This window comes from Hibiscus syriacus, unplaced genomic scaffold, assembly GCF_006381635.1.
Source record: "Hibiscus syriacus cultivar Baekdansim isolate YM2019G1 unplaced genomic scaffold, ASM638163v2 tig00110652_pilon, whole genome shotgun sequence".
NCBI lineage: Eukaryota > Viridiplantae > Streptophyta > Magnoliopsida > Malvales > Malvaceae > Hibiscus > Hibiscus syriacus.
The window spans coordinates 243,179-259,155 of NW_024062812.1; the positions used below are offsets into that span (position 1 = coordinate 243,179).

At 36.3% G+C, this 15,977-nt stretch overlaps 3 protein-coding genes across 3 annotated transcripts; all 3 read right to left on the bottom strand.

Moving 5' to 3' along the window:
- Nucleotides 1-1,030: 1,030 nt before the first annotated feature.
- On the bottom strand, nucleotides 1,031-3,130 carry LOC120137179 (L-type lectin-domain containing receptor kinase SIT2-like). Its single transcript, XM_039152993.1, has one exon. The coding sequence runs from the start codon at nucleotides 3,098-3,100 to the stop codon at nucleotides 1,034-1,036; it is 2,067 nt and encodes a 688-aa protein (XP_039008924.1). The 5' UTR covers nucleotides 3,101-3,130; the 3' UTR covers nucleotides 1,031-1,033.
- A 3,842-nt stretch (nucleotides 3,131-6,972) lies between these two features.
- On the bottom strand, nucleotides 6,973-9,048 carry LOC120137134 (L-type lectin-domain containing receptor kinase SIT2-like). Its single transcript, XM_039152970.1, has one exon. It carries the CDS (start codon nucleotides 9,046-9,048, stop codon nucleotides 6,973-6,975), a length of 2,076 nt encoding a protein of 691 aa, XP_039008901.1.
- A 1,712-nt stretch (nucleotides 9,049-10,760) lies between these two features.
- Nucleotides 10,761-12,807, bottom strand: LOC120137135 (L-type lectin-domain containing receptor kinase SIT2-like). Its single transcript, XM_039152971.1, has one exon. It carries the CDS (start codon nucleotides 12,805-12,807, stop codon nucleotides 10,762-10,764), a length of 2,046 nt encoding a protein of 681 aa, XP_039008902.1. The 3' UTR covers nucleotide 10,761.
- Between the last annotated feature and the right edge of the window lie 3,170 nt (nucleotides 12,808-15,977).

The following is a 15,977-nucleotide window of genomic DNA, read 5'->3' on the forward strand; positions in this document are numbered from 1 at the left end:
GCAATTCTAGAATCTAATTAGAGGATTTATGGGTTGGATTAGATTCTTTTCTCTGATCAAAGTTTAATCCAAAATTTATTTTATTATTTACTTGATGTTCCTATAAACAAAAATAGAATTGTATCTTTTAAAATATTTTTGAGTTAAACTCACATCATTAACGTTCATCTATTTATATTCAATACAAACTTAATTATCATTCATTAAAAATAATGGATTGGGTCTCTATCTTTCATCACCATTAAAAATGACTAAAAAGTGGATTGAACCTTAACCCAAATATTACTACCTTTAGTTATCGCAATCAAGTTTATCCAATATATTAATCTATGGCGAATATAAAGTAGTATTTGTTTAAATATTATTTGACAATAAACGTTTATACATTTCTGCATGGCTCGAGGACTTTAATAGATAATAATAATCTCTTAACTATTAAGATCGTTTGATTCGTACAACTTATTCAATATTAATCTATAATTAAAAATGCCTTTTTAGATTAAATAAAAGAGTAGCTAAAAGGTCATTGTATATAGTAAACTAACTAGTCATATTTCTCAGAGTAGATAAATTAATCTTGAAAGGTACGTACGTCTATTCCATTATTTATTTACACGATTAATTTTTTTTAAAAGGAAATATAAAAATATTGTCACCCAAAGAAAGTCTAAACAAATGCTATAGTGTACAAAGAAGTTATAACCGGAAAAATATTAGGGTTGAGTCGATCGATAATAAACTAATAGAGTTAGTTAATGAATCGTCAGCTGCCAGCATTGACTATTGAATTCAAGAAATTTGTAGCTTTCAGTTGATTAAGACTTGGGAGAAAATAATTATTTTTCTATAGTTAATGTTAATCAAGAACATTAGGAAACCCAAAGTTTTCAAATCATTGAGGAAAAACTAAACGGAATTTGAATTACAAAATACAATGCAAGTACAGTGCAATTTCCTTCTTACATTGATTCAAACGCCTACACGCAGAACAAATTATATACTAACTATGAACAAACATTTCCATTTACAACACTCAGCGGCCTATATGAAGAACTGAATTTATACTAGTCAAGGAATTCAGGGAAAGATCCTGACCAATTGAAGGAAAAGGAATTACACTCTCAGATGCTAAGTTATTTTCTGTAGATATGTTAATTTCAGTGCTCTGAGATAAGATTTCAAGGATAGAAGACGGTATATTTTGGGCAGTGTAAAGTTGTATATCAGGCAAACTAGCATTGCCTTCGAGGTATTGCACAACTTGTTTAATGGTGGGTCTCAAATCTGATTTGGTGTTGGAACACAGCAGGCCTAGTTTCAGAACTTTCTCCATCTCCTCCTTCACGTATTTGCCTCGTAATCTTGGATCACCAGCATCCACAATGGCATCTCTTTTGAAGCATCTATTGACTACGTCGACTAGAAAAATATCTCCCGGTGGTTTATTAGGATCAAATGGCTTCCTCCCGCAAGCAACCTCCAGCAGAAATGCCCCGAATGAAAACATATCGGAAGCTTTACTAGGCTTTTCCATTCGAGTGAGTTCAGGATCCATATATCCTAAAGTTCCTACAAGGCGAGTCGTTTGCGGATCACCATTGCGATCGTACAATCTGGCAAGACCGAAATCTCCAAGGCGTCCGTTTAGACCGGAGTCTAAAAGAACATTGCTGGCTTTGATGTCTCGATGGAGAACAACTTGTTCCCCTTCTTCATGGAGGTAAAGAAGAGCCGATGCCACCCCCTTGATGATCTCAAACCTTTGAAACCAATTAAGAGTCGGTTTGTCATCGTTGAAAAGGAACTTGTCGAGGCTGCCATTTTCCATACGTTCATAGACCAAAAGGAGCTCTTTCTTGCGCCTGCAATACCCGAGAAGCCGCGCCAAATTCTTATGCTTTAGCCTTCCCATTGTAACAATCTCTGACACAAACTCCTTCATCCCTTGATCTGTTTCATGGGATACTTTCTTCACTGCAATTTGTTCTTTGGTATAAGGAAGTGTACCTTTATAAACTTTCCCGAAACCTCCGGATCCGAGGAGTTGCTTGTCTTTGAAACCTTTGGTTGCTGTATACAGCTTCTTGTAAGAGAATCTATGAGGTCCATACTGCTTTTCCCAGTCTTCAAGCACTTCCGCATATTTCTTCCTCCTGTAAACATATGCTGCTCCAATGATTATAAACAGCAACAAAACAGCTGCAATGATCAAAATCAATCGAACCGTGTTTCTTCGTCCATCTTTTTTTGGAAGCTTTGGAAGCTCGGACATATCAAGGCTTTGTGCTTCTCCACTTCTGTTGAAGCTCCATCCAAGAATATAATGGCTACAGCTATCAAGTGTACCTGTTGCAGCAGAGAAACCAACATACACGGTGCCCATTAGGATATTAGAGACGTCAATTGAAGTCGACAAGAGAGGCTGATTCGGTTTCGGGATGTTCTCTGGTGCCAAAGTTACATTGAGTAGTTCCTTTTTGCCATCATAGTCTATCCACACCTGTATTGGATGTCCATTTTTTAGGTCCAATCTTATATTCTTCCTTTCTTCATTGGAAAAATAAGCTGATGCAATGGATTGGTACGATTTCACGCCATTCAGATCGATTCCTACATGATTGCCATCAATAGTATCTGTGCCAAGACTGAAGATAGTATCAAACTCGACAGCCAAGAAATGGTTGGAGGAATTCCCATCGGTTGAATAATTAACCAGTCCGAGATATTGGATTGGAGCAGCATGACTAAAATCCATTGATTCTGCTATGACAAAGGCAACGCCATGGCCGCTAGCTTCCTCCGTTTCAGGAACGATGGCGATAACGAACCTGGTGGAGAACGAAAGCGATCGAGCTGAACTCGAAGAATTGTTGAAGTTTATTGGAGAAGGGTAGAAAGCATGGCCGGTTTGCATTCTTGAAGTGTTGGTGAGCTGCAATAAACCATTGGAGTGGATTCTGGCACTCTCACCAAGTACCAGATTAGCATGACGGAAGCCATGATTATAAATGAATTGGTCTGGATCTTGAGCCTTTGCCATGGAAACCACAGCCAAGCAAGAAAGAAGCCATAAACGAAACGATGTAAAAGCTGCAGCCATCCTTGAAAGAATGAAAAGTTTCCTCTGTGCTAAGAGAACCTGCACGACATATTTACCTTTTTATATATTTTCATGGGGCTACAACACGCGGTAATGTATCAAACGAAATTTGTCCATAAGAATAAATAGGGTTTAAATATGTAATGACTCACTATACTGTTCTAAAATTTAATTTTCATATTTATTTTTAAAATATTCATCACTCATTTAATTTATGTTTAGTTTTACTATTAATTATTGACCTAACAGTTATAAAAAGATTAAAAAAATTAGTCTCATATATTTACAGTTTTAATCAATCGACTATTAATCTTTAATACCCATCTCGACTACTAATCTTTAAAAATAAATAAAAAAAATGTTATTAATTAAATAATATAATTTCTTAATTATCTACGTTTACAATTACTAAATCAATATTAATCAACGACAAAATCAAATATAAATTGAGACCATGACCAAAAATTTCAAATTAAAATAATAAATGATTTAATTTCATAAAAATAATATATAAGATTTAATTTTTTTAAATAGTAAAAGAATCTTTGACATATTTAAATTATCTGCTTCAATGATGAAACAATGATACAGAGATACCCAAAATCCAACGTCAAAATCAAACACATCCTACCTTCACCGGTATCGTTACAATTTATGGTTTACAAAATTAATTTTCTCCGACTTATATGATCTTTAAATTACCTTATAAAATTATTTTATGAAGAAAGTCAACTCTTTTATTCTCAGCTTAATTACTTGACCAAAAAGTTCCATATTTATTTAATAAACCTTAATTCATTTCGGACTATACACTTAATATTTCTTTCTTCAAGCACTATTCAAATAAATATTAAAAATAATTACAAAAAATAAATAACTTTATAATCTTTAGGTTATTTGATTAGAAACAAATATTAATAATCTATTAAACCAATGACGTCTTCTCGACGTTTATAAAGCTAGGAAGAATTCCAACAACTCGCAAGTACCATTTCCATGCAATTTCTTCAATAGTCGGTGGCGACTGTCATATTTTGGAAGCACATTGCGGCTGTTAGCATGGACTTGGCCTGCTTGCCATTGACTCTTGAAAGTTTCCACCAACTGCGTATGGGGAGTTTGGATTTTTACTTCAATTTCCAATACTTTCGGGGTTTAAAAAGACTAAGAACCAATAATTAGGTATCAGCACAGTAATGAAAATAAAAACCTTGATTTATCTAACATTTAGTTATAGAATTTTCCTTTAGTGATTTGATAAATTACTGAATTTATTACACCATTTATTAAGAGATAATATATATGATTTTATTGGATTCGAAGGTAAGTAGATAAGAGTATAAATGTATACAACGTTTAATGAATTATTCGTAAATTGTTTATATAACTTTCGTTTAATAAATGAATAAATACGAATAGAAGTGTGTATGGTTTGTTTATGTTCATGAATAAATTCGTTTATCGACTTGTTTATAAGCTCATTTATTTTCTCTTTTTTCTTTTATTTTTTTATATTTTAAATATCGATGAAGGCAATGGAAGATCTAGAAATATTTTTTTAGAGTGGACACATATGTATTAATGATATAATTTTTTTTGTACGAGGCAGGCATCGATAAAAATTCAGGGTGGGCATCATTAGGGTTGTAAATGAGACGAGACATATCGCGAGATACTCGAGTTTGACTCAGTCAAAGTTAATTCAACACTCGAATCGAATGAAATCGACTCGAACTTGACTCGAATTCTTAACGAGCTACTTAATACTCGACTCGAAAAGCTCGCGAGCTACTTGAAAAAAATGTTATATTATAGTTTTAGATTTTTTAAATTACATTATTAAAAATATATTAAAAATACATTATTGATAATTATAATTTTTTTTAAATATATTTTTAAATATAATATAAGATTTTTGTATGTTCAAATTCGAGTTTAAGTTCAAGCTTGAATTGAGTTCGAGCTTGAATCGAGCTCGAGTCTTGAGCTTCAATCGAGATCCTGAATTTTTTTTGAGTTCGAGTCGAGTTTCAATATTATATTTCGAGTTCAAGCTGAGCTTGATAATTTTTAGCTCCCGAGTTTTCGAGTCGAGCCTAATTTTAAACTTTTCGAGTTCGAGTCGAGCTCAACGATACTCGAGCTCGACCCTGCTCGTTTACAACCCTAGGCATCATCAGTAAAATGAATAACAAATATAAAGAAATTCGAGGCACATATACAGACATTTGTCATTAGATGAAAGTATTAAATTGAACACATATTAAAGTTTAGAGTTGAAACTATGAAGCCTAAACTGCTTCTAAGTTAGGATCTTGAGCCTTTTTCCATGGAAACCACAGCCAGGCAAGAAAGCATCCATAAACGAAACGCTGTAAAAGCAGTACATCCAAGGAATTTGTCAAGAAGAAAATGTGATCTGTCAATGATATTAAGTTTGAATGATTCAAGATTATCGAAATTACTTTACCTCCAATTCCACTTAACTACTTGGTCAATGAGACTATCAACTTGAGCTTTTTGATTTTTAGATTACTTTATGAAATTATTTTAAGGAGAAAGTCAATCTGTTTATGCAATGTTAAGCTTAATCGCTTGCCCACAAATTAAGCATATGTTAACATATTTCTCAAATGCACGAAGCATGCGATTATTATTATTTTTATTCCCGGTGCAACTTTACGTCAGTCGATTGTAATTAATCTGATTAGATTTTGTATTAATTTTAACTTAGAACAAGCACCTTGCTGATGCAACCAAAAACAATCGTGACTTCGTTTTACATTATTACACAAAGCCGTTGTAATGGCTCCTTTTTATTCCAGATAAAACCAATATTTATTCAAATTTATTATCTTTTAAATCATTAATTAGATTATATGTATAAAAAACAGATTGTGATCAAAGAGTAATGACCTAAGCATGTGTGGGAGAGTTAAGGGCGGCTTGTCTTCACTTCTCTGTTTCTCTTCTGTTTCCAAAGCTCAAGATTAAAAAAATGGAGCATTATATTAAAGTATCTTCACATCTATATCCGAATCCGAATCATTTAATTAAGATTATCACTGGCGAATCCGAGAATGACAAGCTCATTGTCCCTTAATTGATAAAATTATAAAGAGGCCCCTCTAAAAATTATCAACTCATAAATTAATGAATAGAAAAATTATATTTTATCTCCCTTAGAAATAATAAAATGGTGATTTAGTTAATCTAAAAGTTATTAAGTTAGAAGTTAATTTATTAAAAAGTCATTTTGACTCTTATAAAAACTATAATTCAAAATTCGTTTTTCTATTATTATTTATACTTCACCCTTGTTTTACGTGGAAAAAAAATAAATTTAATATATTAACATCATATCTTCATAGAAACTATCTTATATAAAATTATATTTTTCACATGAGTTTGTAGATGAGAGAAACATTAATTTATTTGAATTACAGAGTGATTGATATTTGATGTATTGATAATGTATAATTTTGATGTATTTATACATTAAAAAATCAAATAAGACCCAATTTTATTATAAATTTAGCATTTATTGTTTTAAAAATACTAAAATATTTGTTTTTCATTCCCAGTTCAACTCTCCAAAAAAATCATATCCAAAACCATAGAAGTTATAAAAACATTAACTTTAATAATAATAATTGATATTTTATAAATAGTAAATGTTAATTCAATAAAAAAATTGACTTTATTTTATTTATTTCTACTCGTACAGGGACAGAATTGATCTATTTAATAATGGAGGGATTTAACGTGTACTTCGACAGTCAAGAACCACTTTCAACCTATAAAGATGCTATGCAACCTATAATTGTAGGAACAAATTATAACTATGTAAGAAAACATTTCCATTAGAACATTCAGCAACCCGTATGAAGAATTGAATCTGTACTGGACAAGGAATTCAGAGAAAGACCCTGCCCAACTGAAGAAAACGAAATTATACAATCAGATGCTATGTTATTTGCTGTAGATATGTTAATTTCAGTACTCTGAGATACGTTTTCAAGGATAGAAGATGGTATATTTTGGATAGTGTCAAGTTGTATATCAGGCAAGCTAGCATTGCCTTCGAGATATTGCACCACTTCTTTAATGGTGGGTCTCAAATCTGGTTTTGGGCTGGAACAAAGTAGGCCTAGTTTCAGAACTTTCTCCATCTCCTCCACCACATAATTGCCTTGTAATCTTGGATCAATAGCATCAATAATGGCATCCCTTTTCCAGCACCTTTTGACTGTATCGACTAGAAAAATATCTTCTGGTGGTTTATTAGGATCAAATGGCTTCCTCCCGCAAGCCACCTCTAGCAGAAAAGCCCCAAAAGCAAACATATCGGCAGTTTTGGTGGCCTTTCCGGTTCGGGTGAGTTCCGGATCCAAATATCCTAACGTCCCGACCAGGCGAGTCGTTTGTGGATCGCCATCACGATCATACAATCTGGCAAGACCGAAATCTGCGAGCCGTCCGTTTAGATCAGAATCCAAAAGGACGTTGCTGGCTTTGATGTCTCGATGAAGAACAACCTGTTCCCAGTCTTCATGGAGATAAAGAAGAGCCGATGCCACCCCTTCGATGATTCGAAACCTTTGAAACCAATTAAGGTTCGGTTTGTCATGGTTGAAAAGGAACTTGTCAAGGCTTCCATTTTCCATATGGTCATAGACCAAAAGGAGCTCTTTCTTACGCCTGCAGTACCCGAGAAGCCGCACCAAGTTCTTATGCCTTAGCCTTCCCATGCTAACAATCTCTGAAACAAACTCCTTCATCCCTTGATCTGTTTCATGGGATACTTTCTTCACTGCAATTTGTTCAGTGGAATATGGAAGTGTACCTTTATAAACTTTCCCGAAACCTCCGGACCCTAGGAGTTGCTTGTCTTTGAACCCTTTGGTTGCTATGTACAGTGTCTTGTAAGAGAACCTTTGAGGCCCATATTCCTTCTCCCAGTCTTCTTTTAATTGTTCATATTTCTTCCTCCTGTAAACATATGCTGTTCCAATGATTATTAACAGAAGAAGAACCGCCGCAATGATAAAAATCAATTGAACCGTATTACTTCGTCCACCATTTTTAGGAAGTTTCGGAAGCTCGGATATATCAAGGCTTTGTGCTTCTCCACTTCTATTGAAGCTCCATCCCATAATATAATGGCTACAACTTTGAAGTACTGAACCTGTTGCAGCAGAGAAACCTACATACATGGTATCCATTAGAATTTCGGAGAGGTTGATTGATGTTGAAAAGAGAGGCTGGTTCGGTTTCGGGCTGTTCTCTGGTGCCAAGGTTACATTGAGTAGTTCTTCCTCGCCAACGTATTCTATCCACACCTGTATCGGTTGTCCGCTTTTGAGTTCCAAGCTTATATTCTTCCTTTCTTCATTGGAAAAATAAGCTGATGCAGCGGATTGGTACGATTTCACGCCATTGAGATCGATTCCTACATGACTGTCATCTATTTTATCTGAGGGAAGACTGAAGATGGTATCAAACTCAACAGCAAAGAAATGGTTGGAGGAGTTCCCATTGGTGGACTCATTAACGAGTCCTAGATATTGAGATGCAGCAGCATGCCTGAAATCCGTGGATTCTGCTATGACAAAGGCAATGCCATGGCCACCAGCTTCTTTCGTTTCAGGAACGATGGCTATGACGAAGTTGGTGGAGAACGAAAGAGATGGAGCCGAAGTTGATGAAGAGGAAATGGTGAAGTTCACAGGAGATGGATAGAAAGCATGGCCGATTTGCAGTCTTGAAGTGTTGGTGAGCTGCAACAGACCACTGGAGAAGATTTTGGCACTTCCGTCAAGTTGCAAATTAGCATGACCGAAGCCATGATTATAAATGAATTGGTCAGGATCTTGAGCCTTTGCGATGGGAATCACAGTCAGGCATGAAAACAGCCATAAATGAAGATATGCAAAAACAGCAGCCATTAGGAAAAGCTTCCCCTGCAGACTGCAGTGCCAAGAAAACTTGCGATAACTTGCTGCAATATATCAAATGAATTCGTCAAGAAGGATAATCAGTCAATGGTTTTGAGTGTAAAAGATTCAGTAAACACAATATAAAAAATCTAACCTGCAGGTTATTCAGTAAACACATTTTTGTTTATTCCGTGCATGTATATTTAATATTTTTTCCATATATTTTTAAAACCACACTGAAAATGAATGATATAAAATGTGAATATTTTAAAAAGCTATAAGAGGTTATATAGGATTATCCTATCTTTAATCTTCACAAATTGTTATTAGAAAAATAAAATCTTAATTATTTATCAAATAAATGATGCCGTCTCAATTAGAAAAATTTTAAAGGAAAAAAGTATCAACGGTTGGCAAGTTATATTCGTCACGATTTCCTCAAACGTGACTTTTATCATTATGGAGATTACAGCACATTGCCGTTGCTATAAAACTAGCATACCATGGACTTGGCCTGAAGTTGACTCTCCAAAATTCCAACCAATCCACTTACAGGGAATCTGGACTTTTAGTTTTTACTTTTAAGGGTAAAGTGCACCATTAGTCATTGAATAGTTTTATCACTAAATTTTAAAACTCTTTATTTTCAGTATTTATTTTTAGATTGCGTGTCAATTTTGTCACTAAACTCTAAAATACTTCAAATTTAACATTAAATTTTAATTTATCTCAATCAAGTTATCGGGTCACTAAATTTGAAACAAGACGATGATATGAACAGTAATTTTTGTTATTGTGATAATGTAGAGCTCAAATAATATTATTTAAATTAAATAAAAATTGATGAACGCAACGCGACATATTATCAATCTTCAACTTTTCCGAGTTATTCAACTCCATTTAAGAGGTTCAAGAGGAACAACCTATCTTATAATTAGATAGATCAAACGACTTGAAATAGATCAAAACTTAGAAGAGTGAAAAATTCTAAGAAATGTTTGACACATTTGAAGAGGTTTCGAAGAAAATTAAATCGAATGATCAATAGAGAGAGAATGAGAAGCGTTTTGATATTGTTATTGGTCGAAAATAACATTGTAACAAGACATAGATAAGTCATTTTAGAAAGACGAGCGATTTGGAAGAGTTTGGTGAGAAAAAGTGAACAAAGAGAGAGAGAAAAAAGTGACCGAAGGAGCTGCCAGAATAAGAGCAATAACGGTGGCAATGAACAATAACACGAGGGACTTCAAGAGATAATGGCTATTTTTCTTAGGTAGAATAAATGAAAATGTTTTTTTTTTTTAACTTTTATACCACCATCAATACTACACAGTTTCGAATCTTTCAGTCTTCATTTAGTCACATGTTTCATATTTAATAGTCTAGTGCCAATCATTCTGAAAATTTGATCCAACTGTCAGTATCGGGTCTTGGCGATTTTGTAACAATCTAGTATAGTAACTAGCTAGTAACTACCAAACAACATTTTGAAAAGTGAGGAATTACTGATATTGAAGCTGATTCAAAAGTTCAGTTACTGAAAGATTAACTTGAATTGGAGCAAATTAGTTCTTATATGGAGCATTGGCCAAGAATGTAAGATGTACATGGTTAAACTGACATTGAACTCGTATACTTCGACTAGAATCAGAATATAGCATAACACTGAACGCAAGAAGCTTATAATCTTTCATTACAAAGATGATAGATGATTCGAATTCAACGACCACTGCTGAGTATCGATATAGAGCTAGAAAAGGAATTGGCAGAAACAGAATTTTCTTCATATGATGTAGGGAATGATGCAGCAAAACCTGTAGATGTTACGTTTTCAACTGTCATCATATCAATTCTAACACCATCCGGTGGTATCTCAGGTAAGGTAATATTTCCATCCAAATGTTGTACCATCTGCCTCGTGCTCGGCCTGTTTGCTGCTATGGGGTTCGTACATAGAACGCCTAGTTTCAAAATCAACTCCATTTCTGCTGACACATAATCGCCTTCCAATCTAGGATCAGAAGCATCGAGAATAGCTTCTGCTTTCCATAATTCGCAGACCCACTCGGCCAAAATAATTTGTTCAGGCTCTAGTTGTGGCTCCAGGGGCTTCCTCCCACATGCTAATTCAAGCATAAAGGTGCCAAAGGCAAACACATCAGTGCTGGTAGTGGCCTTCCCGGTTCGAGCTAGCTCTGGTGCAATGTATCCCACAGTCCCAACCACACGAGTAGTTGATGGATTTGAGCCATGATCATATAATTTGGCAAGACCAAAGTCTCCTAACCGTCCATTAAAGTTAGCATCTACCAGAATGTTGCTAGCTTTTACATCTCTGTGAAGAACAACTTGCTCCCACTCTTCATGAAGGTAAAGCAGGGAAGATGCTACTCCTTTAAGAATCCGAAACCGTTGATCCCAACTTAGGTTTGGCATTGAATTGCTGAATAGGAACTTGTCTAGACTTCCATTAGGCATATAGTCATAGACCAAGATAAGTTCTCCTCTTCGCCTGCAGTAGCCAAGGAGCTGCACCAAGTTCCTATGCCTTAACCTTCCCATGCTCACGATTTCGGAAACAAACTCCTTCATTCCTTGTCGCGAATCATGGGAGATTCTCTTGACAGCAACTTGTTCCTTCGAAGAAGGTAACACTCCTCTATAAACCCTTCCGAAACCCCCACTTCCTAGTAGTTCTTTTTCTTTAAAACCTTTTGTTGCTTTATAGAGATCCTTGAAACAAAATCTTTGAGGACCATATTCTTTTTCCCATTCTTCACGTATTTCTTCATATTTCTTCCGTCTTGTAACATAGGCACCACCAAAGATTGTCACAAGCAATGCAACCACTGTTATTAAAGGGATTATAATTCGTAAATTTGAGTCTGACTTCGATTTACTCCGATTAGGAAGTGAAGGGAGCTTTGAGTAGTCTAGGCTTTGTGCTTTCCCAGTTTTATTAAAGCTCCACCCCAGAATATACTGGCTACTAGTCAATTCACCAGTTGATGAAGAGAAGCCAACGTACATAGAATCCAATAAGACAGTAGAAAGATCAACGGACGTCGATAAAAGTGGTCGGCTCGGTTTGTTGCTTCGCATAGGAGCAAGTGTTACATTCAGCAGCTTGTTGTCTTCCTCGTAATCAATCCACAGCTGCATTGGATTTCCAGTTAAGAGGTCCAAGCTTTTACTTTCCCCTCCGTCTGCAAAATATGTTGGCGGAGCTGATACCAAGGATCTCAAGTTGTTTACATCAACGCCAACATGACTGCCACTGATATCTCCGAATTCGGTGGTAGGAACGGCGTCTAACTCTACAGCAAACACATGGTTTGAAGAAAGGCCATTGGTTGAAGAATTAAAAAGTCCCAAGTATTGGGTTGGAGCAGCCCCTGGCAGCTCCATGGTTGGTGAGATAGTGAATGCTATACCATGGCCACCCCTAGGATTGGTCTCTTCGGCTGGAACAATAGCAAACATGAAGTTGGTCGAAAATGAAAGGGAATCAAAGATGTTAGTTGAAGATTTGTTGAACTTGAGAGGAAATGGGAAGAAAGCATGACCAGTTTGTCTCTTTGAAGTGTTGGTTAGCTGTAATAGACCATTGGGTTGAATCTCAGCAATCCCATTTAGATGCAGGTTGGATCCATTAAAGCCATTGAAGATGAACTGGTTTTCCACTTGGGATAACACAAATTGTTCTAAACACATAAGAAATGATACAAGGATAGGGATTGATCGAAGAACTGCAGCTGCAGCCATTGGGCGAAGATAATAAAATAGGAAAAAATCACGACAATATTGTTTATTTATGGTAATCTCGTATATTTCAAAGTATTACAACGAGTCAAAAGCTTTAATGCAAGTGGGACTTTGCAACCTATATAAACAGTCACATTGGCTGCTTTGAAAAATCCAGGAGGCTTTGAAAGATTATCTACAGAAAGAACAGTGCCATTTATCATATGTTTTCTCAGTTAATCAATAATTGAAAGAGAAATATCGAAGTTCTTGATCAGTTGGGATACTGTTAAAAGGTAGAAAATGTCGGTCTCCATTCAAGGGGAAGGTTCTCTGCATTTCTTATGCAACAAAATTTCAGAAAGAACAATATGAAGGAATCAGAGTTGAATATGGAGCCAGGTAAATTATGCTTGTCGACATTGAATTTGATTACTGGCGGCTTGGGAATTTCTCTCTCTATTTTTTCTTGTGGGTAGACTGCTTCAGGATCTAATTACTTATACAATTCAACAGATTAGGTGAGATATCTTGGATACAAACTTTGAAATTAAAAATTAGTACGGTCGTGCTAAATTTGATGATGTCACTGCCGCCAACAGGAACCCTGTTCGTGGAACCACTAGATCTGGACGCAGTGGAGGTACCGATGGATCTGGTGGGTATGGAGGTGGTGGCGTTGGTTACGATAATAGAGGAAGAAGAAGAGGTTATGGTGGAGGGGGTGGCAGACGGCGACAGTGATCTACCCAGTAGCCTCCTCCGAAAGAGGTTTCGAGTGAACGCCTGCGAGTTATCCAACCACATCACCGAAAAATTGGTTCAGTTGAATCGGAAGGATGAGTGAAACTATGGAATCTGATTCGATCAGCAACACTTCTCCATCAAATTATAAGCTTTGTTGCAAAATAAGATTTTGCTTCTCTCAAATTTTGGAAATGGAAGAACCTATGCATATCTTTAAGATTGAGATCCAGACGTTTTTTCCCGAAATATCACCGGTGATCAGTATATTTATTGATATAACATCAGTTAAATTATATTTTTTGATCTAACACCTGTAGTAGTAAAGCGTATCCTTTGACCCGCGCTATATGTGGATTTGGCGTCACGTGGGGTATATCATGCCCCATGCATCGCGCTATACGCTGATTGGGTTACACGTGGTTATAGCGCGCCCCTGTTCCGCGTTATACCTATTTATCTGACACGTGTGGTATAATGCGGTGCAAGGGGCGCGCTATAGCTTTAATTACCCGGCCGCACCCTTCCCTATAAATATCTCATCCTCAATAACTTTCATCACACCAAATTCTCTCAAATACTCTCTCGTTTAAGGTATATTTTATAATATTTTTAATATTATGTATTTAATTTATTTAAGTATTTTACTTTATTTAATATTTTACTAATATAAATATTTTTCAGATATATAATGGAAGGTGGTCTACTTCGCTTAGATGGAAATCATATATCTCGACACTTTGCTGATACGGTAACATTTTAACGTTTTAATTTAATTTAAATTATTATTAATAATTTGTTGATTTATTTAATGCATGATTATTAGATTAAGAATTAATTTTTGTAATTATTTATTTTTAGGAGAATGACCGTATATTAGATAATTTTATTAGGAATCTTAAGTTAGTGATATCTAGCTGTGTCTTGCCGTATTTAGTAGAGGCTGGATTTGGTTACATATGTAGATATCAGGGTCACTGTAAGATAGAACCAGACCTTATTTCTGCCTTAGTAGAGCGGTGGAGGCCGGAGACCCACACATTCCATCTTCCGTGGGGAAAGTGCACGATCACGCTTGAGGATGTTTCTATGCACCTGGGGCTTCCGGTGGATGGAGATGTGATATTAGGGATAGCTTCCGGTTCTTGGACTACTTTGTGCCGGGAAAATCTAGGACGTGTCCCGGAAAATTTTATCGGAGGTAGGATACCGTTAAATTGGTTAGATGCCAATTTTCGGGAGAGCGCAGACACCTCTGAGGATGAGGTTAAGATGTATGCACGGGCATGCATATTGCAGTTGATAGGAGGGTTACTGATGCCGGACAAATCGCGCAACTTAATTCACTGCATGTGGTTGCGACATCTTAGCGACTTTTGTCTCGCCGAATCATTTAGTTGGGGCTCGACAGTTTTGGCTTTGCTGTACAGGGAGATGTGTGGAGCCATTGACTACAGGCTTAATGCTATCGGCGGATGTCTCCTACTGCTGCAGTCTTGGGCATGGTATCGATTGCCCTTTTTATGTCCCGTTGTGAAGAACCCATTCGTATTTCCACTACTTCTGAGGTAATTATAAAACTGATTTTGTATATTAATAATTTTATACAGCGTATAATAAATTTTTTTCCTTGAATAGGTGGGCTACTGATAGGAAAAATCATCAGGAGCTACCTGATGATTTAAAAAAAATTAGGGTGCTAATCGATCAAAAGGCTGGCACACAGGTATGAATTTTAATGTTTAAAAATCGATTTTAGATTATAATTATATAATTAGATTATTATTTTGATAAAAAGTATATCTTATTTGTTTTAGTTTGAATGTGTGACATATTCTACTGATGATGTGAGGGCGGTGATCCTACCTGAGTTGAGGGGTCCATCAGATGTTTGGATGGCGATGATCCCTCTGATCTGTTATGCGACCGTCGAGTGGCACTCCACTGATTGCGTGTTCCGGTCGTTTGGTTGTTTTCAACTAATTCCGGATGCACCGCGTAATATGGACGAGTTGCATAGGTTAGATAGACGCGACAAGACAGATACAAATTGGCTGGTGAGGCATCATGAGTGGGTCGTATTGTGGGAGGATCGACATCGACGCCTTCCCCGTAGAGAGCCCATTTTACTTGACCTCTTGAGTGTTGCAGAAGGTTATTATGAGTGGTTCAACAGTAACGGGAAACCATTTCTGCTTCCCGAGGATACACGAGGGCATACCTTTCTGCGACGTCGACAGAGACGTGATCCAACACAGCACCATCGTCCCCCGACTCGTGAACGGAGAACAGGTGCTTCCGGTTCATCCTCAGCTGCACCAGCAGTACCTTCACAGTAGCCACCGCAGCCATATATGATGCCGCCATCGCCTTTCCATTACCAGATGCCACTGCCGCCTTCACCTGGTTTTATGACCCCGCCGCCGCCACCGTCACAGATGACCCCT